Below are 22,763 nucleotides of genomic sequence, written 5' to 3'. Positions count from 1 at the left end.
GAGGTATGGATTCCTTCTAGCAATTATGCAATAGCTATTTCGATTAAAAATCCAAAAAATATTAAATTTGACACGTTTTTGCCCTATGAAAAACTGTTTTCCGGAGCTCAAGCTCTGCCCCCTCCTGAAAAATCCTGAAATGACGTCCCTGTCGAGGTCGCAAATGGAACATAAAATGTTGATCAGAGCCACGGCCAACTGTCAGAGCGATCTAGAGCGCTCGAGAGCAGTCAAATGAAAAACGCTATTAAATTTAAAAAGCCGTCTGCTATAGTTGAGCTTTTTTTCCTAACAACGAATCATTTATGTTTTGTATTACAAAAGTTACTATTACCAGAAGTATATAACATATTCCATGTTATTTAAATACTTATGATATTACGTTTTACAGTTCGTTTGGACTCGTTGATGTGGTAGCATAATTTTGGGATGTTCAGCTTGTTAACGCACAGCGTACACACAGCATTCAGCTGATCCGAGTTATAGCCAAACATTATGCAATTGCAATGTCTATGCGCTGCATAGTATGCAAACGGGTATCATGACCATTTTTTAATTTAATTTAAACAACAAAATTTTAGTGGATTGAAGAAAAAATTTAACTGGCCATATTACGGTTTGTGGAGGATGATATACAAGATCTTTGGATAGTCAAAGATTCCTCAATTTCGGATGAAAGGTGTGTTCATTTATTTATTTAAGCCTTTGTCTAATTATAATTGTTATTTGTAAACAGTAAAATTTTGAACGAATATTTTTAATTTTCTAGACGTATACATGTACAATTACGATGGAAGATAATGCTAGTTCTAGTTCTGATTCAGTGGCAACTAGCGATGAATATGAAATCGTGAACCATTCTGAACCCGAACCTCCGATTGCTGGTCATGGAAATATAGACCTTTTGACAACTTCCTTGAAAGATCAAATTGTTGACCGTGGAAGTTTAATCACGGAAGCCATTGAGATGGAAGTTGGTGCTAAATGTAGCGCTGAAAGTAGTGACATTTCCAAAGACAAAGGTGACGAAAAAAGTGGACCAAAAACCAACAATCAAAATAATGACAAAATAAAAAAGAAGCCACCACCAATTGATACTAACATGGCTAATGCTGATAAAATTTCTATTTATGCAACATCTCCAAGTCCTGTTGAAGAAACCAGCTGTAGGTTTTTTACTTTCATATGTACTAGTATATTAATGGTTGATGTAATTACATAACGATTATTTCCCACAGTTACCTTGTCTCGTTCCTCATCTTTACAACTTGCTGATGGTGAATTTACTCTCTTCAATCGTGTCATATATCTTGGTTGCGCAGCTATTAATGCACCTCGCAGTGAAACAGAAATTCAGAGGAATATGGCTATTTTAAATGAACAGCAACAAAATACCTCCTCACCAGGACAAGCCATTGAAATTGCTCTCTCTATTCCAAGTCATTCAGAAGGACTCGTTGTGTGAGTAGATATATATCTTATGTAATTATCCTTTTGTTAAGTACAATAACATCCTAATAGGCTAAAAATAATACAAATGCATCTTCAATAATCGATCCTCCAAAATTTGACCTCAATTTCAATGTTGTGGCCTTCTTTAAATTGTCAGGTTGTTTGAAAACCAATGGTTTATTCTTTTTTATCATGCTCTAATTTTTTATCAACAATATTAAAAAAAATCATAACAAGTACTCGAACATTTTAAGTTTTATCATTTTGAGGAACCAATTTAAAAATTAAATTATAAGATTTAAAGTGGTAACGTCTTGAGCTTTAAATGAATTCTAAGATTGTTCGTTTGGATAGTGTAGCATAAATGGAGCTATTAATTATTATAAAAAAGAACTCATTAGATTTTGCTGATCTTTTGATACTATACCCAGTTGCGGCTGAAGAAAGCAAAATATCTAGTACATTTGGTGGAAAGATACTAGCACTAATTTCCGGTAAATCGAAGGCGGCAATTTTAAATTTAGTCCATTTTCTATTGAATTCCTAAAGGTTTCTACGTGTGTTATATTAATCCATTTAAGAAATATCTATTATGTAAATTTCAAAGTGATCAATAAATATTTAATGTAGATTATTATTTTTAAGCTTCGTTTTAGCATAATTTTAGTATTATGCTCCTAAACAATCATCAAATCGCACATTTATGTACTTAAACGTGGTAATCTCAGTATTACCACATTTATGTACTTAAACGTGCTAATCTCGACATTACCAGTGCTATACTTACCCTGGACTCGCCAAACTGAATTTTTTAGGTACGCCTCACTTGTAGTACTAAAAATGAGTTATAACAACTGTTTTTAAATCTTATCTATGTTAATAAATTAATGATCACTTTTAAATATAACACAATAGACAGTATTTTCCAAAATTATATTATGTGCCCAGGTATACTTAAAAAATTCAACCTTAAACTCAAAATTCCTGCAACCGATTCACATGAAATTCGCGATAGTATCTTTCCGCCAAATGAACTCGATTTGTTGCCTTTCTTAACCTGCAACTGAGTATATCCGGGGTCATTGTTAGATAATAAGCTTAAGAATATTTTTCTTTTATTATTACAATAATTTGTGTTCTACCCTACTAAATAAGAGTAATCTTTTATTTGCTGGAATCCAAATTTTGTGTGAACAATGTACTAATTGGTTAAATTAGCTTTTAATCAAAACTAATGTGCGATTACACGTAGATGCTTATTGATTAAAAATATAATAAACCGAAGAAAAAGATAAGGCTTACCCATATTTCGATCATATTTGTTGTGCAGTGAGTTTAGTTACCCCAAAGTGTGATTAACCGCAAGTCATGGTGGTAGTTGTATTTGGAACTATTGATTCTTTTCACACGGTGGATTAATAGAGCATTAACACCTGCCAGGGGCTTTTGGAATTACTGTCATAACCTGGCAACACCTCCTTTCCTGCTCTTTATACATTTCAGTTTATTATAAAAATCGGTCTTGTGATGGCTTGCCCAAACTTTCACAGGGAATGACCCAAATATATGATCATAATTTTAATTAATTTAATTTCAAAGTGCTATTGTAAAAGATAAACCAAATTGTAGGTTTCTGAATTTAAATTGACCTTCCCATGTGACAGATGTAAGAATAATCATCGGCATTAAATATTGTTATTTAAAATTTTGGAATACCGTTTTTCTGGTAAAGTATTTTTGTTAAACACCCCTTTTCAAGATTACCATGAAATTTTCTTTTTCTCGGTATCAAAAATGCAGCTTTTTCTTATAGATTTACAATTGTCAGAAATTTTAAATTTATAATATTCTTAAAACTCAAGATAATTTGGTTTTTTGAGGTTTTTTTACATAAAATATGTTTCTATAAAATGAATTAAAGTAAAAAATAAAATGTTGCTCTTACGACAGACTTGTAAAAGTAAGAGACTGTGATGTAAGAGCAATGTTTAAACAAGAAGGCCATGTTACTTTATAGAAAACCTTTGGTCATTGGAAAATTTTAACTTTAATTTTTTTGGTAAAGAAAATGAACTACCTAATGTATCAAATATGCAAAATAATATTTTGAATCTTCAAAAATTTGCTTAATTTGGAATTCACAATAAATTGAAAATTATTATTAGAATCTTAATGAACTAACTTTCCAAGTTGAGAAAGCCATATCTTGCAGTTCTTGCTCGAATTAATGTTTGAAGAAAGCCAGTTTAAAATCCGTATTTCCTTCCCTCTTTAATTGTTTGATCAGGAAAATTCTTAAAACTCCATTTTAATTTGTTGTCTTATTTAAATTTTATGATATGGGAAACACTACACTACACTGCATTCCTTTCTTAAATCAAAAAGTTTTGATAAAAATCAAGACTTACTTGTATACTTTTACAGTTTGAAAGATGTTGGTTCAAAAATCATCCCATTTCCTTTTTCTCCACCAACTGTTTTGTTAAATTTTTTAATCAATTAAGCATCTAGATTCAATAAATTAGTTTTGACAATATGAGTCATGCAACCTGTTAGAAACTTAAAGATCCTTACATAGTTGTGTTATTATTCGTTTTTAGTTTATCAGATTTATTTTGCACTTTAGTCCCAATTGTTTAAGCTCTAAAACAATGTTTGGTTTATTTAAAAAAAAATCATATCTGTTTTTATCATAAGGATAATGAAATTATCTTATTTATCGTCAACCATTTCAAAAGTTTAAAATCCTTATAGTATTTATATTTTTTCTCCTCTTGGGATATTGTACTTAAAATGTAAATTAGCTTTTAGGGCAAACTCAGCTTATTTTTCTTATTTCTTTCAGTTTACACGAACCAGATAGTAGTAACGAGATCACCAGTTTTCCCATACCCCGAATTCTATTTTGTGCAAGAGGCCTTAGCGAAAGCTCAGAAGCGCAGTGTTTCGCCTTCACTTGTAGTCATGGTACAACCGCAGAATCTGCAATTTTTCAGTGCCATGTGTTCAGATGCGACGTTCCAGAAGCTGTAAGAAATTAAATTATTTTTATATATTATGCAGAGAGGTAAAATAAATGTATCAGTAATTTTTCATTACATTCGAATCAAAGGTGGTGAAGATCCTTCAATGTTTTGCTGCTGCCTTTCGTCGTGTTCCTAAACTTCCTGGCTCTAATCGCCCTGGTGGAACATTAAATTCAGAAAAAGGTGGAATGATGACTGTGAAAAATAATGAGCAAGTTTATTCCTTTGAAGCTTTTTTAGAAATGAAAGAGGAAGATAACAAAGTAAGAATTTTGGGATTTAGGGTCAGAAATAATTACCTATCCAAATATATTTATAATTATACTCCCTATTGTGTAAGAAAAAATGTTTTGGGGGCTGCATTTAGTTATTAGTACTCAATTTTCGTTCAGCTGCTATATTTTACCATAAGTATATAATTAAATTCCGTAAGTGTATCAGTTATTTGAAATAAGTCTAGTCATCGAATATGTATGGTCATTCTAGAAATGGTTCTCAGTAACAATTTCACAAGCAAAATATAGAGATCAGACTTACTTATGTGAAAAGTAATTATGCCCTGATGATTTTACTAACTTTCACCTTGTTAATCATTAAGTTTCGCTGATTTAAATGACTTTGGTAATATTTGCTGAGATGATTAGAATTTTTGGTAGCTTCATTTCAGAAATAAAATTTTAGATAGTTTTGGGTAAGCCACTCTAGTTATGCATTTGAACTGGTTGTTATTATTAATCAAGCACATAGTACGGCTGCCCCATAGCAAAACCTTATAACCAACAAATTTTTGAAAAATTAGATTTTTACGCATCAGTATTACTAAGGGATGTACAAAAGTACAGTAAAAGTTTCAGGTAAAAGTCATAAATATTTAACTTTTTATGACTTAAAAAATGGTTTTGGATTTTATAATTTTCGTATTAAAAACCACGTTAAAATCTTATAACTTAGGTTTTGAAAAAGTAAAATATCTCAAAATTACGATCGTGTTGGTTAAAAGGTTTTGCCATGGGACAGCCGAGTAGCCAAAATGAAATTGTACCCTGCGAATTTGACTTAAAAATTTGTTTTTAGGGAAATATTCAGTCTTGTCCAAAAGATAAAGATTATTTTAAATTAAGATGTATGTGGGAGAAAAAAATTATTATATCAGTTCAACAAGTGTCCAATGATAAAGAACTGGTTATTGACAGGTATGATAGTAAAAACTAAAAAAACCTGAAAGGTTTGGAGTTATAAATGTAGCATAAATAACGTAATGAACATAAGTATGACACTTCCTATCAGTGGTGTAACTAGAAAAATTGGGCCCCAATGCAATATTTACGCCAGTGACACTTAAGCTGTCGTGGTGGATGGTTAAGGTTAATTTAGACCCTGTAAATTAGACGAGGCCCCTATGCATCACATTGGGTGCCTAGCTACGCCACTGCTACCTATTCTCACAGCGCTAAGTTCGATAATAATGATAGTCTGTTTTGCCAATTACCATTTAAATCAATATGTGGCTAAGGACTGACAAACCAATTGATTATATTAGTTATTTTCATATATCCATCTAAGCAATTTCGCTGTTGTTTCGCGAGCAAAGAGAGAAAGAAGGGAGAGTTTCCGGCTACTCGACTTCCAATTATGCAATCGCTCTATGACAAACCATCATTTATCGAAATGGTTCAGTGTCACACTTAGGTTATTATTTTACTTATGATGTATGAATAACAAAATTTGTTCAAATTACTATTAGATGTTTTGGGATATTAGTATCACCTGGCCGAAATGTTAAACACAGTGATATGCAGTTAATTGAGATGGTAAATTAAGAATTAACCCAAATGTTTCAAGTATACTTATGGAAAAATTAAATTATCCATAGCTTCAAATGACTAGAACAGCTGGTGATAAAACATTGTACCAAATAACTGGTAATTGGGATCCAAATGAACCTCCTTTTGAGGTTTTAAATACAGAAACACCGAGAGGTATATCATTATATCAAACAGTGACCAAGTATTCCAAAGAATTTAACCAAGCTTTCATGCGTAGATACAAGAGTTTACATGACAGTGGCTGTAGACCTGGTTATTCAAGGAATCGTTGAACCAGTACGCTTTGCAATTGAAACCAAAGCAAAAATTTTTCCTCAAAATGAGAGGTTTTGGACTTTGACCAAACGTTCTTTACAAGAACATTTTTATCTACGGTTGAGAGAAGTTGATCAACCAGATGGTCACAGTTTGAGCCGGGATCACATTCACGATGTAATAACCGTGGAAAGTGGCACTCAAATTAGCCGAAACAAGTCCAAGCTTTCTTTACCCCTCAAAGACCGAACTGGTTCATTAATTGGCAGTAAGCCTACAGGTAATAGCACTCCGTCTAGTCCAGAACAAGAAACGGAATCTGGTACGTTTTATGCATCTTTAAATACTTCAGGAAAATTTACAAATGTGTGCTTTTAAATCTAAAGATAATGATGAACCACTTCTTAGTGGAACTGGAGAGGTAAGTAAAGATTGTACAGAACATGAGCTTGAAGGATGGGCTACGGTTCTTGCCAAATGGCATCAGAATCTTGACCAAAGACCGAAGCAACTAGCTGGTTTGGTCCGAAAGGGAGTTCCAGAAGCTTTGAGAGGGGAAGTGTGGCAACTGCTGGCCGGTGGCCATAAAACACAAACTACCATGTTCGATCAATACAGAATTCTCATTACAAAGGCAAATATTTATTCTCTTTGCAGAAAAATATCACATGGTATTGAAATTCCCAAAATGATAATATAGAATCTACCAAGTGGAAAATAAATTTAGAATATTCATACATTAATTTTGTGAAATTTATTATTTTACAAATTCTTAAGTTTTTAATTTTGGAGGTATATAGATCTAAAACGTTAATATGTTGTGAATTTCAAGTTCATTTGTGATTTCTTAGCTTAATATCTTAATTTACAAATATATGGATTGAAAATTTCTAAACCATTTTCTTAATCAAGGAATCATCTTGCGAAACAGTGATTCAAAGGGATATAAACAGGACATTCCCTGCACATGAGTATTTTCGCGATAGTGGAGGCATTGGACAAGATTCCTTATATAAAATTTGCAAGGTTCGTATTTCAATTAAGCTTTTCTGGCCATTTTTATCGGTAACTTTACCGCAAAACTTAAATCTTATAGGCGTATTCAGTATATGATCCTGAAGTTGGTTATTGTCAGGGTTTGTCATTTTTATCTGCAGCATTATTGCTCCATGTAAGTTCCTTCTGGGCACATAACACCAGAGATTAATTAAATCATTGACATAGGGATACATTTATCATATAGATGCCTGAAGAGCAAGCATTTAATGTCATGGTCAAAATAATGTTTGATTATGGCTTAAGAAACCTATTCAGAAATGGGTTTGAAGAGCTTCACATGAAGTTCTATTTATTGGAATGTCTCATGGAAGAACAACTGCCAGAATTATACTCGCATTTTCTTGATTTGGGTGTTGAAGCTCATATGTATGGGTCACAATGGTTCCTAACTCTTTACACAGCTAAATTTCCACTCCATGTTGTCTTCTTCATTCTAGACCTTTTCTTACTAGACGTAAGTTACTACTTTACTTACACAAGTACAATCAATTTGAATTTTAAAACAAATATCAGGGGATGGACACGATATTCCAAGTGGCAATTGCTTTGTTAATGATGTCCAAGAAAGATCTGTTAGCTCTAGACTTTGAGGGTGTATTGAAACACTTCAGAGTGGCATTACCAAAAAAATATAGATCTGATGAAACAGCTAGGCAACTTCTGCAAACAGCCGTGGGTGTTAAAGTAAGCTTCATCGAACTTGTCAAGCTGATATTGATTTTTGTAACTACAAGTTTTATTTCATCATGAATCTTCAGTTAAAAAAGCTGAAGAAATATGAAAAAGACTATGCACTTGTCAAAGAACAAGAAAAGCTGAAAGAAGATCCAGTTGAAAGACTACAGAAAGAAAACAAGAGACTTTTGGAGAGTAACATGAGATTAGAGCAAGAAAATGATGATTTGGCTTCTGAACTAGTCACTAGCAAAGCCCAATTAAGTCGCAGTCTAGATGCAGCTGAGGAAAAAGCTGAGACTTATAACAAAGAGCTTTTAGCAACAAAAACAAAGTTGATTGAGCTTGAAGAAGAAAAGAAAAGGCTCGAAGTTGAAGTTGTTCAGCTGAAAGAAATGTGTAGAAGGGAATTACAACGGTCAGAGGGTGAACTATCAAGAAATAGTACTATAATATCGGATTACAAACAGGTATTTTATTATAGTTTTTTAACAATTTGTCAGATGTTTGATAAATTTGGTTTTTACTGACAGATTTGTAGTCAGTTGAGCACTAGACTTGAAAAAGAACAAACAGCCTCGAAGAAACTAATAGAAGATGTAAAGGTAAGTTCTTCAGACGTTTGTGTCTATTTTCTACGATGAGGATCCATGTCTTAAAGTAATGGAAATTATAATCTATTGTATGAAGGCTATGGTCAAACCATGTGACACTTGTAGTCAGTTAGTTGCTGGTTTACAAAGTAGCAAATCTAAGGGTGGTTCCAACAAGGATAAATCCATCGAAAACCAAGAAAACAAGAGAAAGGAACTGGAAGTAAGTGAAAATGAGGAAGATGAAGAGAAACAAATCAGAGAACTTGAACTAGAGTTGGCCCAAACAAAATTAGCCCTTGTGGAGGCAGAATGTAAAAATCAGGTATGTGAATGTTGAACAAAGTTCTATAATTACTATTATATATTAACTATGCCACCATTAATTTCTATTTAAACATGATAAATTTATTAATTATATGGGTATAAGAAAAGTTTAAATATTTAAATTTACTAGTAGTGTAAAATTAAATTGCGAAGGCACTACATTTGAATAGATCTATTTATTTTTTATACAAAAAAGGATTTGAACCATCAGCTCAATGCTGCTCTGTCAGAGATTCAATCTTCCAAGAACACTTGGTTCCATAAGACCTTGGTGTCCATTCGTGATGTGACTAAGAAAGAGTACTTGGGACGGGAGAACAAAGAAGGAACAACGTGAGAGATAATCTCCTTTTCCCTCTAATCCGTCACCTTGCTCACAAAACCCTTTGCCATTTAACCGTACCTACTAACTCCCGATTCAAGCAAACAAACCTTGAAACTGCAATTCCTTTCACCCGCTCTACCTAAAGTTAAAAAATTTAAACTGAAGGAAATATGTGATTTAAGGCCTAGTCTCAAAAGAGATTATCAAGACTCAATTAACCCTTAAATAATTTAATCGCAGGCCTGTAGTTGCTTTGAAATATAGTATGTAAAATGTATATTGCCAGTAAATGATTTATTATATTTAGTGTAAAGTTTTTAATTTTTCAAACTTCCAAATGTAAATTAAATTCTTTTTGGTACACTTGAAGAGCTTATTCCTTTTACTTGTACTTTTTTAAGTAAAAAATTATAAGAAATATTAATTTAACAAATTTTATCCATAAGTACTGGGAATATCTAGTTTAAGGCTATTTAAAAAATCTCAATTAGCCATGACATTGCTTGTATCTGTGAATGTTCAATTTTTACCCAAAAATGTTTTGGTTTTATAAACGGCATACTGAATAAAATTTGGTAAAATATGGAAATTTACCATTTTACATTTTATATCTATACAGATATATTTAAGTATCAAAGTAGCATTATATCTTATTTGTTAGTAAAATGAGAATTACCTAAATTGCATAAACCACTAAGGAAATCTCGCCAAATAGTGAACATTTTATAGTTAACTCAAGGTTATTAGCCCAAGAACAGCAGTAGAAATCTTTAAAAATCTACTGAATATTTTACCAATAAGGATACCTAACTAAAGTCATATCAAAAATTTAAATATTTTACGAGAAAATTTTAAAGAGCATAAATTAGATTTTCCCAGGTGACCTTTCGACTTTAATAAAATGTGTTTTGGGACTTTTGTGCAACTATCAATTGCACTAAATATTTCCACTTATAAATCCAGATGCTGTGTATGATTGTGTACCGTATAGTGTTTGCTGATGATGCTAAATACGTTTTTACAGAGGATATAAGGTTTAGTGTCTGTTTACATAAATGTAAATATTTTTTTTTCAACAGTACCCCTTAAACATGGTTTCTATTTTAAAAGGATGAAAACTGCCATGGAATTTATCAAATTCATGTACAGTAACTTAATTTTATAAGCAAAAGCTTTGCTTAGATAAGAATTTAACAAAACTGTACCGAAAAAATCTACCTTTTTAAAAAAAGAAATGGCGCTTGAGCTATGCAGATATTTAGTCGAACTCTTTTAAATATATGGCCAGTATCTGCTTTCAAATAAAAGTTTAAAAGTTATAAATATAGAATAAGTCTATTAGTGATAAAATATTAGAATATTATCTGGCCTGATGGCATATAGTGTAAGATTTGTTTTATATAAAAAGGAATATTATTGCCTTGTAGCGGTAAAAATGTTATTGCCTTGTATTGGTAAAGTAATCGCAGTTTTATAGCTTCCTTTGAAGGAATTAAAAGAAAGTAGGACAAAATTGTATAATTTACATTCCAGAGTTCGATGCTGTACATTGTGTTCTTAAAATTTCATAAAATTGTGTTCAATTATTTATCACAAAATTAAAGTTCTTTTTCAACTATTTCATATTGATTCGAAAGGACTTAATGTTTATACCATGTTCCTAATTTATACTTTTATTGACCTGATTAACTCTGTCTTTGCTATTTCTCTACTTCCCATCTAAGTTCTTTGATTTTTCCTTCCCTAAAAACCTTCATTTGGTTTATTTTTAATCAGAGGGACCTAAATGTTAAAAATTAATGGTACTAGGAATTGAATTCCTGAAAACAAGCTTATAATCAAGTATTCTGTTTCAATAAAAAATACTAGTCAAATCTTTTATTTCAATATTATATGGAAGATAATTTCTGTACATTGCATGCTTGATTTTGAAACATGACAGTCTTTAAGTTATGGTACATATTTAAAAAATATTCTCTTTTTGGGAGACTTCATTAAATGGAAGTATTATTTGTACGAAATTAGTTTTTTTAATGTTAATACAAGGAACTAATTGTAAAATTAGTTCTATTATAAAATTCAAATGAGAGTCAAGATTAGCTAATAGTAACTTCAGTCAGAGATAAGTTAACTATACTTTTTTTTTACAAAACTTAAATACTGTGCATTGATTAAATACTATACAAAATTTCTACAAAATATATTAATCAAAGTAGTTGGAAAGTAGATTTATTACAAAATTAGTTCTCAATTTGCAAGTTATAAACCTTGTCCGAGGAACCAATTAAAATACCAGTTTTTATTAAATTAAATTTCATGGACTTACATTTAAGGAAAGACCATATGTGTCGACAAAGTTTAAGAATTTATAATACAAGCTCCGACTTTTTCGTTTAGACGTAGAAGACAGGATATTGCCACTGACGATATAGGAAATTAAAATAAACTCTTGAATTTTCTACGTTTTCGCCTTCGAATTATAATAAAAAAGTAGACTACAAGTAGTAAAATTGCAGAAGCCACATAAAGAATTAAGCAAAGGCTGATATCCGCATTATTGAATATCCTGAAATTTTTTATAAAATATTGACCAGTTGGGTCATTACCAGGACTTACAAGCCTAGCTAATCTAGGCTCTTGATCTAATGCAGTGCGCGGACGCCTAGCTAATCTAGGATCTTGATCTAATGCAGTGCGTGGATTTATTTTTATGTCGGAGTAATAAATCCTCAGATAAGAAAGTACAGCAGTTGTGTTCCACGATGGAGCAGAATTTTCATTCCTTGCAACCAGTTTTCGATGGCATTGCGGACAAAGCAACTTTGATGGAAACTGGATCTGTTAAAGACAAAACAATTTTTAGGCTAAACCTGATGTTAAAGGTTTTTTCCCCTATTACAATTTGAAAATCAAAGGTTCGAATAAGCTCAATTTCTTATAACTTTAAATGAGCCATTCCAAGTCAAATCAACATGGCGCAAACCACTCAAGTCACAGATTTCGATGAAATTTGGTGAACTGGTGTAGTTTTGCATAAAACTAATCCCAGTAAAGTAAAATTGTCCAAAAAATTTTTTGGGGGAGATATGGGGTAAAAGCGTTTTTGTTCTTTTTTTCCAATCACATCGCACTAAATCACAAAAATGGCTATAATTTTGTTTCTAAACGTGATACAAATGTGTTCTATGACTCATTTTTAAGGTAATGAGTTCAGCAATAGGTCCTATTATTAATTTTTAAATTTTCATTTTTTTAAATTAAAGGTCACTAATTGGTCAACACCCAAAATACCTTATTTTTAAAAAAATTATTTTTATTTCTCTGGACACCTCTTTGCAACGTCCCATGGAAAAGGGCCGTGTGACAGCCTAGGAGGCAGTGTGAAAAGATTGGCGGTTATGGCTAGTTTAAACAACGCCCTCATTTTGAGTCCAGAACAACTTTTCTCGGGGGCCCAGAATAACTGGAAATCAAATGAAGGCCTTCCAAAAGTAAATTTTGAGTACGTAAACAAAGAAGACGTAGTCAAGATGGAAACTGAACTAAAACCTCGATATGATAGTGCCTTAAGAATTAATTAAAATTAATGCCGAAAGAGATCTATTCGCACTTGAACAAGCCTTGACTAATAAAGGCTTATGCCTTAACAAAGAAAAAACAGAAATGATGCTCTTCTCCCCTAATCGAGAAAAGGCTGCTACTGCTAGTGCTATAACCTCCATCTGTAATGGTGCCATCGTCAGGACTAAAACCTTTTAAATACCTTGGACTTCACTTTGAAGAATCTTTAGATTGGCACCCACATATACAGTATATCATCAGCAAAGTCAAGAGTATAGGCTTTGGCTTATGAAACCGCTCCAAAGCCATATCTCGATCGACTCTCTTAGACTAATTTTTAATACTTTTATTAAACCAATCATCGACTATGGCATAATTTTCTATGCGTCGGCGACTAAATCTGATCTTGCTAATCTTCAGAAAGTCCTAAACAGCGCTACGAAATTAATTGCCGGATTCCCAAAATTTTCGTCATTAACTGAAGCTAAACATATTGCTCGTATTAATTCTATTGATTTTACCTATTGGCATAATCTCTTAAATTTTATGTATAAAATTAAAAAGAATCAAGTCCCTCGATATATCTTAGATAGATTCCTCCCCCCTCCCCATAATATTAATACAAGAGGAGCTAATGATAACTTCTATATAGAAAAAATTCTCAAAACATTTCGGACAAAAACTTCTAAAAGTGTTAAAATAGTAGGCTCCCAAAATTGGAACAAACTTCCAAATCTCTTAAAAAACGTTGAGAGCATTAATCTCTTCAAAAACCTAATCACCACCCATTATTTGACTAATATTAATTCGTCATTATGGTGATTTTAGTGACGCTTGTTGGAAATTTCTCCTTCTTAATTTTAATTTAATTTAATTAATGTGTAACTGGACTCTTATGTAAAGAAGTTGTAAACTTATATGATGATCCAATGAATAAATCTATTATTATTATTATTATTATTATTAAACGGATCAGAACTTTCCACTCGTTTGTCCCTTTAACGCAAAGTACGCTAGAAACAAGAAGACTATCTTCCTTGAATATCGCTTACAATATTAGGGTTGTTGTTGAATCTGAAAAAGACGTCATGCCCTGGGCATCTATCCATGGTTTTGTTGCGGTGAAAAGAAACAAAAAATGGTAGCTGGCGTGTATAACTAAGAAATTTGATGAAGTACAGGAGACATGTTTTCTTCACCCCAATGAACCAGCTTCTTCATTTCACTATCCAAGTAAAACAGACGCCAAACGAATTCCCCGTTGTGACGTTATATCTATTGTAAACCCTACAACTACAACAGGCAGATTGTGGAAACTACCAGTTGAAGAAACAAAGAACGTTACAGACTTGTTTAAAACAAGTCATGTCGAAATATAGAATGTATTTGAACTTTTTGATTAGTAGAGAAAAATCTATGAAATACAAATATTTTATATTTAATTGTAGTCGGTTACCACGTATTACTTGTAATTTTTCAACATTAAAAAGTCATGTACTTTCAAAACTGAGAATAACTAGTAATTTGTTTATAAATGTTATCCAATAGGGTATAGTTTCAGAAAAAAAACAAAAAACCTTGAAATGTTTGAAAAAACTTAAAATGATTGATAATTTTGTGGCGGTGGGGGTGTAGTAAATCGCTTGTACGTATTACCTCGAGGTGAGTCCAGAAAAATAAAAATATTTTTTTTTAAAATAAGGTATTTTGGGTATTGACCAATTAGTGACCTTCAAATTTAAAAAAAAAAATGAAAAATAAAATTTTAAAAATTAATAGGACCTATTGCTGAACTCATTACCTTATAAATGAGTCAAAAAACACATTTGTATCAAGTTTAGAAACAAAATTATAGCCATTTTTGTCATTTAGTGTGATGTGATCGGAAAAAAAGAACAAAAACGCTTTTACCCCATATCTCCCCCAAAAATATTTTTTGGGAAATTTTACTTTACCAGGGTTAGTTTTATGCAAAACTACACCAGTTCACCAAATTTCTTTGAAATCTGTGACTTGAGTGGTTTGCGCCATGTTGATTTGACATGGAATGGCTCAAACCATGATTAAGCCCATTTCATCTCTTCCATTATTATGAGTTTCAAATTTACGAAATTCAACTAGCATAGTATTAAAACATTATTTGCAAATTCTAAGACCCTCTACCAGATGAGGGTGTCTAGCAAATTGTGATACTTTAGAACGAGTACATTTAGAGTCAACCTGGTCTCTAGTAACATTTTTATCACAACTTTCTTGTTTTGTCTAAAATCGCTCAACTTGTCATTGGTCAAATTAGGTATGCTAAAAGCTATTTAGATCTAAAATTTTACAAGGAACACTTTTCTAAATGAAACCAACTTTGTATCTCAAATGGTTCTATAAATAAATTTTAAAGAACCTTGAAGACATGGTTCAAGGTCATAAAAATTTTCCATTTCAAATGTCCCCCTGCAGGCGCTTTGCAAAAGTTCCACTGATTCTTACCTTAGGATGAAATGGGTCCTCAGTTTTATCACCAGATAATCTTTTATTCACTTTGTTATGAGCTTGCCAAAGCCACAAAACTGTATCATTGGGATGTCTTAAATGAGATTCCATATCCATAGACGTAGATTTGAAATGTTTGGCACAGTCACTACAGGAAAAGAAATGTAGTACGTAGCCCTTGATCGAAATTAGCACTTGTTGGGGGTTGACCATGTCACCTATAATGTATAAATTTCTATAATCTTCTGTTTCTTTAAAGGGATCCCTCACTCCCAACAGGCGAAGACACAGGGGTCACAAAAAAACTGCTTTTGAAGCGCACTGCAAGTCTGGATTTTATGTTACCCCTATGTCCCCCCCTGTTGTCAGTGATGGATCCCTTTAACAAAATGAAATACCATATACCAATGAGATACTTGTTGTAAGCTTGGACAGTCATAGTATGAAACAATGTCCACAATCCACATGGATAACCACGATATAAAGGTTTACTTCCTTTACAATGTGACCAATCTTGCATAGAGGGCAAATACGCATCACCACTTTCCTAAAAAATTCAAGTTTTTTTTATTCAAATTTCTTAGAATTATTAGGTTTCTTTTTGTTTTTAAATACCTGCATTGTCTTCATAAAATTAAACATATTACTAGTTTGAAGCGAAACATTGTGCTTTGAGATAAATTTATAAAGTTCCCTTAGAAAGTTCATTGTGGGTTCATTTCCAGGAAAGGTCTAATTTGAAATTAAGATTTGGGTTAAGAGTTTTACACAACATATTTTATATATTAGGTTATTTAAAATATCAGAAACAAACTTTTGTTAGGGCCGCTACGAATGCTTTAAGTGCTTTTAAATCATCATCAATTAATAATGCCTTCAGCGCCACTTCTTGATTTAATAAGTAGAATACTGTATTTTGCAAGTCAATTATGTTGATTTTATCTTCTGAAATACTAAAAATCATGGTATTTAGCTTTGGTTTTCATTATTTCCTGGACATTGAGTGCACCGGTACACTGTTAAGAAATAGATTTCACAACTACAAACCTAGTTTTTTTATCTTTGGCTTCCTCAGTGCTTATAATTGGTACTGCGGCCTCCGTTGTAACAATAACTTGTTTGGAAGTAGGATTTTCTTCGCCAATAGTGAGCAAAATTTTTGAACGAAGCTCATCACGAGCTGACTGTATGGAGCTTGTTCTGTAATTTTATAAATAATCTTGAAATTTCACGTTACTTTAGATTAAACCCAAAATAGATAAATCTTACAAAGCAATGGTTTTTATGCCTCCATTTTTTTTTCTATTAAGTAATAATAATGCAGGAACTGATGGTATTGTAGAAAGTTTGTGAAGTTCTTCCACTAATTTCTCATTGTAATTGGTTACTCTTAATACGGTTAATTTTTCTATATCTGAAGTATCTAATATCACCTAAAATTAAAAGAAAATTAACATCTTTCTATGATACTAGTATTCCTGAAATTCCACCCGTAAAACTGCATTGTTTACACCTGTCAAAAATCTAAAGCAAGTGGCGGCTCTATCATTGCCACCTGTACTATGAAAAGGCCATGAATCTATCAGATTCTTCAAAGAACGCGACTTTACTGGAGCATGGTGCCATCTATTTACGGCAAAGGAAGCTAAAATTAAAAATAGCCAAATGATAATGTCGTCAGAGAAACAAATCTCCTATCGAGGAGCTCACCTATGGAACAATTTGCCGAGTGATACATGTATCTCAAATGATTTTAACACGTTTAAGGCTAAGCTAAGCGTTTTTTATATGATGAAAAATTAGAAGCTTGATTTATTCAAATTTATTTATATTTATTGTATTTTATGTAATTTAAATTTAGACTGAGGACTATGAAAAAAACAGCTGTAGCTAAAAATGATATCCTCAAAAAAGATGATGTTATTATTATAATTATTATTATTATTAGAGCCATTGTAGAGTATTATAGTTAGACAACTTATACTCTATTTAGTGAACTTTAACCTAAATTATATACCCCAAGTAAAAATAGTTTATAATTGCTGTAATTTATCTTATTGACCAATTTACAAACGATCCAATCAACGCGATGGGTACCAATAAGTACCGCCTTTTTGATTTCTACGCTAGCGACATCTATTGGAAAAAGAGCTACTTCACGTCGATCCGCCACTTGCTTTCAAAGTAAAATTTAAATTTGGTTAATACTAAATTTAATAATTAATAATGTAAAGCAATTTAACACAGTTTTACGAATTATAAACTTTGTTTGAATTTGATAACTACCTCTTTTCCTATGTACGAATCACTAGGTTCTAAAATTAGAAAAATTTCTGTAATATGGATTGGGAGTTTTTTCCATAATTCATCAATTGAGCTTTCACTGTTATTTAAAAATAAACAATTGTTGAATATCCCTTTAAACTGATTGTATCAACCATTTAGATGTTGGATTACCTTCTTGATTTGAGATATGGAAATTCTTTGGTCCCATTATTCCAATGTTTTTCCATAAAATCAATTAAATTGTGCCTCACATCACTTATATCAGTATCATGTGTAGTAATTTCACCCAGATCATCTTTTGTTAAATTGGTCCATAAAAGCTGAAAATTTTAATTTAGTGTCAGCATAAGTAACATAACATAGGTATGACAATTAACAAACTGCAGTATCACAAATTATTTTCAGGGTTATTATGGAATCTAGGTTTACTACTACCAAGAATGTATTTATATTTACTTAGCTAGAATAACCACGTCAAGACAATTTTCAGTGTTACTAACAATCCCATTCATGCTAAAAAAATAATTAGACCAGTATCTCATATTTGATTCCTTTAAACTTCTGAGGAAATTAAAATTAAAACAATAGAACGTGTTGTACTTATATCTATTATTTTACATATGATGTCAGTGATACTTTTTTAATTGTTCTTTCCTTTTTACTGTCCCATATTATACCAACCAGTTTTCCTAAAAACAATCATTAGGCATTTAGTACCAAATGATCTCAAATTACAGGATATATTATTAACGAAACCATATCAAAATTCATGATTCTAGGAAATTACATATACACTTTTTGGTATTGTATTAAAATATTCATGAAAAAGGGAAAATTATAATATTTTTAATTGCAATTTTCCAATTGCAAAATTAATATAGATACTCAAATCAAAATATTCTAAACAAACATTAAATTCTGGGTTTAAAAACTAAATTTAAAAATGTTTTCTAAATGATCATTTTCTGATTCACTTTAATTGGTGAAAGAAATTGAAATTTAAATTGTTAGCAACTTTAAACAATGGATGAATAAATTAGAAACTTGACCTGCGGAATGTTTACGTATGAGCGCAGCCAATTAACTTTCAGAATTCTTTTGTACAAAATCTAATTACAGATAACTTTGTTATTTATGAGATTAAACAGTAGGAAGAATTAATCCCAGCTGAGGGAAACTATGGCCTCAGCTTTCATGATTTTCAGATAATATTATCCGCCTACAAGGATTGAACCCAAGGAGCGAACCCATGTCTTTGCACTTTAGCTGGATAAAGATAAGAAGGGTGATAAAGATAAGAAGCATGGTTCTGTAAAACACAGGGGGACAAGGTGCTGCCTTCAATAATAATAATAATAATAATAAGCTAGGCTAATACCCAATGTTAATTCATTATTGGTGTTAGCTAAATAGTGTAGGTCATATTTGGCAATATAGGGTTGTTAATTTGAAAAACAAAATGCTTAAATTTAATTTTAATAATTTTTTTATTTAAATTTACTTTTTTTTAAATGATTTTATTGATTTTAAGCATTTTATGCCTCAACCTTTCATGATATAAAATTAATAATTTGCATGAAGCATTAACATAACCTAACATTTAATCATAATTAATTTTAAATAATTAACTTGTAATTTAGTGTGCTTTACTTGGTTAATTTTCATAAATACAATGAAGTAATAAAGGAAATTTAGGTGAATGATTAAAAAAAATATTATCACTGGTATAATAAATTTTCAAGCACACAAGCCTTCCTATGGTGCTTGTAAATTAATAAAAGGCACGTTTTCCAGATTACTATAAGCTAACTTACTTACTTGATCTATAAATACCCCTGGTTATAGAAAAAATAAGCAAAAACCCTTATCAGGCTAAATTATACTGAAAAACCCTTCAAAGACATCAAAGCTTATTCAAATATGAAAATATCGCTACAAGGAAGTGCACTGTTAATCTACAAGACCCCTTTTTAAGAAATGTTTTCACTAAAATTATTTTATGTAAAAAGATAAAACAAAGTTAGGCATTTTGCTATATTTCGTTATAATTTGTACATTTATAGGGTTTTGTCTGGGTGGGCTCAGAACGTTTTACTCAGATAGACATACTAAACAATAACATTTAAACATTATAAAAATTTGCTTAGAAGGGTTTTCTTCAAAGGCATCCAATATTTATACCTAATTTTCTCCTTAAACGTTGATGAGCTAGAGATTGTCTTAGTACTAAACTCCTCTGTAACATTACCTAGTTTATCTTGCTTAATGAATTTTTGACTATGCATTTAGACAGTAACAACCAATGGAAATGTAACAACAATAATTTCTAGGTCCAATTCAGCTTTATCTGCTGTCTAAACTTTGGAATTCGAATGTTAAAATAAAAAAAAAAAACTTTAGATGTTGGACGTTCCAACAGGTAATTTACACCCAAAATTCTAAAAACTTCCGAGACATTAACATTTGTTAATCTACATTCGTGCTCTCCTCAGATAAATTACTCAACAGTTTTTTTTTATTTCACGATGAGCTAACCACTAAAAATCTGTACACTGATTACTGGCATATGAAATCGAGGACATCCTTTGGGAATACTAAATCTACACCAATTTACGTAATAACTTCAATACAGCTTGAGTTACAGGCTTGTACATCAACTATGCATTCTCGCAAAAGGCAATAGCCATCACACCAGTGATTCAGAATTATTATTTTAATTCTTTTTTTATGATCTACTCTCTAATGTAGTTGAATTTAAATCTGATATTTTGGATTCTTCTTATTGTGATCTAATTAATGACCACAAGCCTTCACACCATTTTTAGACAGCTAGTTGATTTGTGTCAAGATTTCAATAGCAATGTCACCTGTTGTTTACGATTACAAAACTACCTTCTCTACATTTCTCTCCACACAGTCAATTTTCCCATTTAACCTTTATATTTTTCTACTAACAAAGAAGGATCATATTTACTTTTACTGTAGGAAATAAGGGTATCCGATAATGTGTGCATTTTGGAAAATTTTCTTCTAGAGCGCAGTCAATGGCTGCAACCACAACCACTTTGTGCCAAGCTGGAATAATTTTTTTTATAAAACCACAAGCTTAATAAAATTATGTGCTTAATAATTATCATATATACTTTTAACGTCTTGGGCAAATTGTTTCCACACTGGAGCATATCGTATACAGTGCCCGCACCAACTGTTGTAAAACTCCAATATAAAAGCATTTTTTTGACCCAATATTGAAGGAAAAAATGTTGAAGCATTTAATTGTAATATTGGGTCATCATTAGAATATAAAGGATCCGCCGCCCCTAACTTTAAATTTAGAAAAATAACGATAACAATAACATTGAAAGCTAAAAATACTTTTCCAATTTTGTTTCTACTTTTAACGTTTGCATGTGTGCCGCGAAAGCACACTGCCATCACTACTGGTAGCAGCAGGTGCTTCCTTTGAAATGATGCCGCCGCTACCGTGCTTGCGTTGGCAAATTCATAATAAGTCAGAAAAAGAAAATAGAGAAGGGAATAGAAACTGTAACATTCAAGAGCGAGTGATAAACTTCCGATAAGAATATTTCAATAACCGGTGCTGACGTCATAGTATTACCAAAAGTAAGTAGCCCTTAGAAGTCATGTCTCGATAAAAAAAATTTAGGTTTCCCCTTTTTTTACTTGTATTTAGACGGCACATGGATGAAGCACCTTGAACGACATGCTTAATAAATAATAATACTACTTTATTGTCAGGATTTAGAAAGTGAGATCATACGTAGTCTAGATTATCTTTGGTGAGATACACTTATTGGGCTCCTGAGTACGCACTTATATTACGTACACAAGCAGTCGAAGACAAGAATAACATAAAACAAAATAAAATAATACAAAACAAGAGTATCAATTATACCAAAACAAGAGTATCAATACCAAAACAAGAAAGAGATATATAGAAAAAAATTAAATAAAAAAAGGGGGGCAAGACAGTGATTGATTAGACGTTAAAGGGGCTCCAAAGTTCGGTGGCAAAATGTGTGTAAAGTCAGTAAAGTGCGAAATTTACGGTTGACTCTGCTCGCCTCTGCCAAGGAGGATTGAGGGAAGGGGAGTTGTATCCATAGAAATCTCATAGGTAACTAGAATGCTGCCGTGTAACTGGCAAATGGGCCAAACGCCGTGGCAGACGATAACCAGATCTCGGCCAATCAGAGCTCAAAGAGTGGTTCTGCCAAGAATTTAATGTCACCAGAGAGAATGACGTCACCTCTCTCCCGCTATAGTAGCGGATCCAAGGAGGATTATTATCCTCCTTGGCGGAACCACTCTACGGCCTCTCATTGGCTGAAGGTTCAAGGCGAACTGGCGTCAAGCTCGGCCGTAGGCGGCAGCATTCTAGTTACCTATGAGATTTCTATGGTTGTATCCATAGATATAAGAAATGTATATAAAGGTCTAGATAAATTTCGGGGCGTCTAAGCCTAACATAAAATACGGAATTGACACCTAGCAGACGCCGAGGAAGGCACGTGACCAAGAGCGCGAGCTCTCTTAGCATTTTAGTACGAAGTGCTTGACCTTTCCGCAGGCCGTAGTCTTTAGACACCATCTGTTGGTGACCTTTAGTATAAATTTTAAGCAGGAGACAATGGCTCTCGCGACGATAGCACGAGCTTTCTTACCGATAGATAGCGCCCTATATGGATAGCATGCAGAAATTACGCGTTTCTGCTAGCTGTCAATTCCGTATTCACTCCCTTTGAAATATTTTATCTAGACCTTTATATACGTTTCCTATATCTATGGTTGTATCAAAGATAATATAACTACGTACCCTAGATTTGAAATCACGGCCTTTCTCGATAGTGCGTTTTCTCGTGAGGCTTTT

The 22,763-nt window shown here is 32.1% G+C and overlaps 2 protein-coding genes across 3 annotated transcripts; one reads left to right on the top strand and one right to left on the bottom strand.

Annotated features, from left to right (window-relative positions):
- The first annotated feature begins 790 nt into the window (after nt 1–790).
- Nucleotides 791–10,002, top strand: GAPcenA (GTPase activating protein and centrosome-associated). The gene is made up of 17 exons (XM_090175021.1): nt 791–1,166; nt 1,239–1,461; nt 4,298–4,481; nt 4,565–4,741; nt 5,553–5,671; nt 6,223–6,289; nt 6,352–6,457; nt 6,522–6,881; nt 6,946–7,193; nt 7,472–7,585; nt 7,656–7,730; nt 7,803–8,072; nt 8,132–8,302; nt 8,377–8,763; nt 8,827–8,898; nt 8,984–9,211; nt 9,410–10,002. Exons 1-17 carry the CDS (start codon nt 791–793, stop codon nt 9,548–9,550), a joined length of 3,318 nt encoding a protein of 1,105 aa, XP_090031147.1. The 3' UTR covers nt 9,551–10,002.
- Nucleotides 10,003–11,441: 1,439 nt separating this feature from the next.
- LOC149943642 (sulfhydryl oxidase 1-like) lies at nt 11,442–21,347 on the bottom strand. 2 transcript variants are annotated; one of them, XM_090175683.1, is made up of 12 exons: nt 21,016–21,347; nt 20,847–20,947; nt 18,044–18,192; nt 17,873–17,969; nt 16,856–17,019; nt 16,634–16,786; nt 16,401–16,539; nt 16,202–16,318; nt 15,992–16,133; nt 15,584–15,804; nt 12,214–12,376; nt 11,442–12,171 (listed from the first exon to the last, which is right to left on the bottom strand). In XM_090175683.1, exons 1-12 carry the CDS (start codon nt 21,305–21,307, stop codon nt 11,975–11,977), a joined length of 1,935 nt encoding a protein of 644 aa, XP_090031809.1. In that variant the 5' UTR covers nt 21,308–21,347; the 3' UTR covers nt 11,442–11,974. The 2 variants fall into 2 exon arrangements, with proteins under 2 accessions (XP_090031809.1, XP_090031808.1); XM_090175682.1 differs by having other exon boundaries at nt 11,442–12,376.
- Between the last annotated feature and the right edge of the window lie 1,416 nt (nt 21,348–22,763).

Source organism: Leiobunum rupestre, chromosome 5 (genome assembly GCF_980474605.1).
Source record: "Leiobunum rupestre chromosome 5, qqLeiRupe1.1.hap1, whole genome shotgun sequence".
Taxonomy (NCBI): Eukaryota; Metazoa; Arthropoda; class Arachnida; order Opiliones; family Sclerosomatidae; genus Leiobunum; species Leiobunum rupestre.
The sequence above is the reverse complement of the archived record's forward strand: the minus strand, read 5'-3'. Positions and strand labels throughout refer to the sequence as shown.

Bases quoted from the DNA above. Each gene is read 5' to 3' on its own strand.
- GAPcenA (XM_090175021.1), top strand. From the start codon at position 791: ATGGAAGATAATGCTAGTTCTAGTTCTGATTCAGTGGCAACTAGCGAT. The intron at 4,482-4,564 runs GTAAGAAATTAA...TTCGAATCAAAG, and splicing joins GATGCGACGTTCCAGAAGCT to GTGGTGAAGATCCTTCAATG. The intron at 6,458-6,521 runs GTATATCATTAT...TTTCATGCGTAG, and splicing joins AAATACAGAAACACCGAGAG to ATACAAGAGTTTACATGACA.
- LOC149943642 (XM_090175682.1), bottom strand. From the start codon at position 21,307: ATGGCAGTGTGCTTTCGCGGCACACATGCAAACGTTAAAAGTAGAAAC. The intron at 17,970-18,043 runs GTAATCCAACAT...TTTAAATAACAG, and splicing joins CCATATCTCAAATCAAGAAG to TGAAAGCTCAATTGATGAAT. The intron at 16,540-16,633 runs GTTTGTAGTTGT...CATGATTTTTAG, and splicing joins GCCAAAGATAAAAAAACTAG to TATTTCAGAAGATAAAATCA.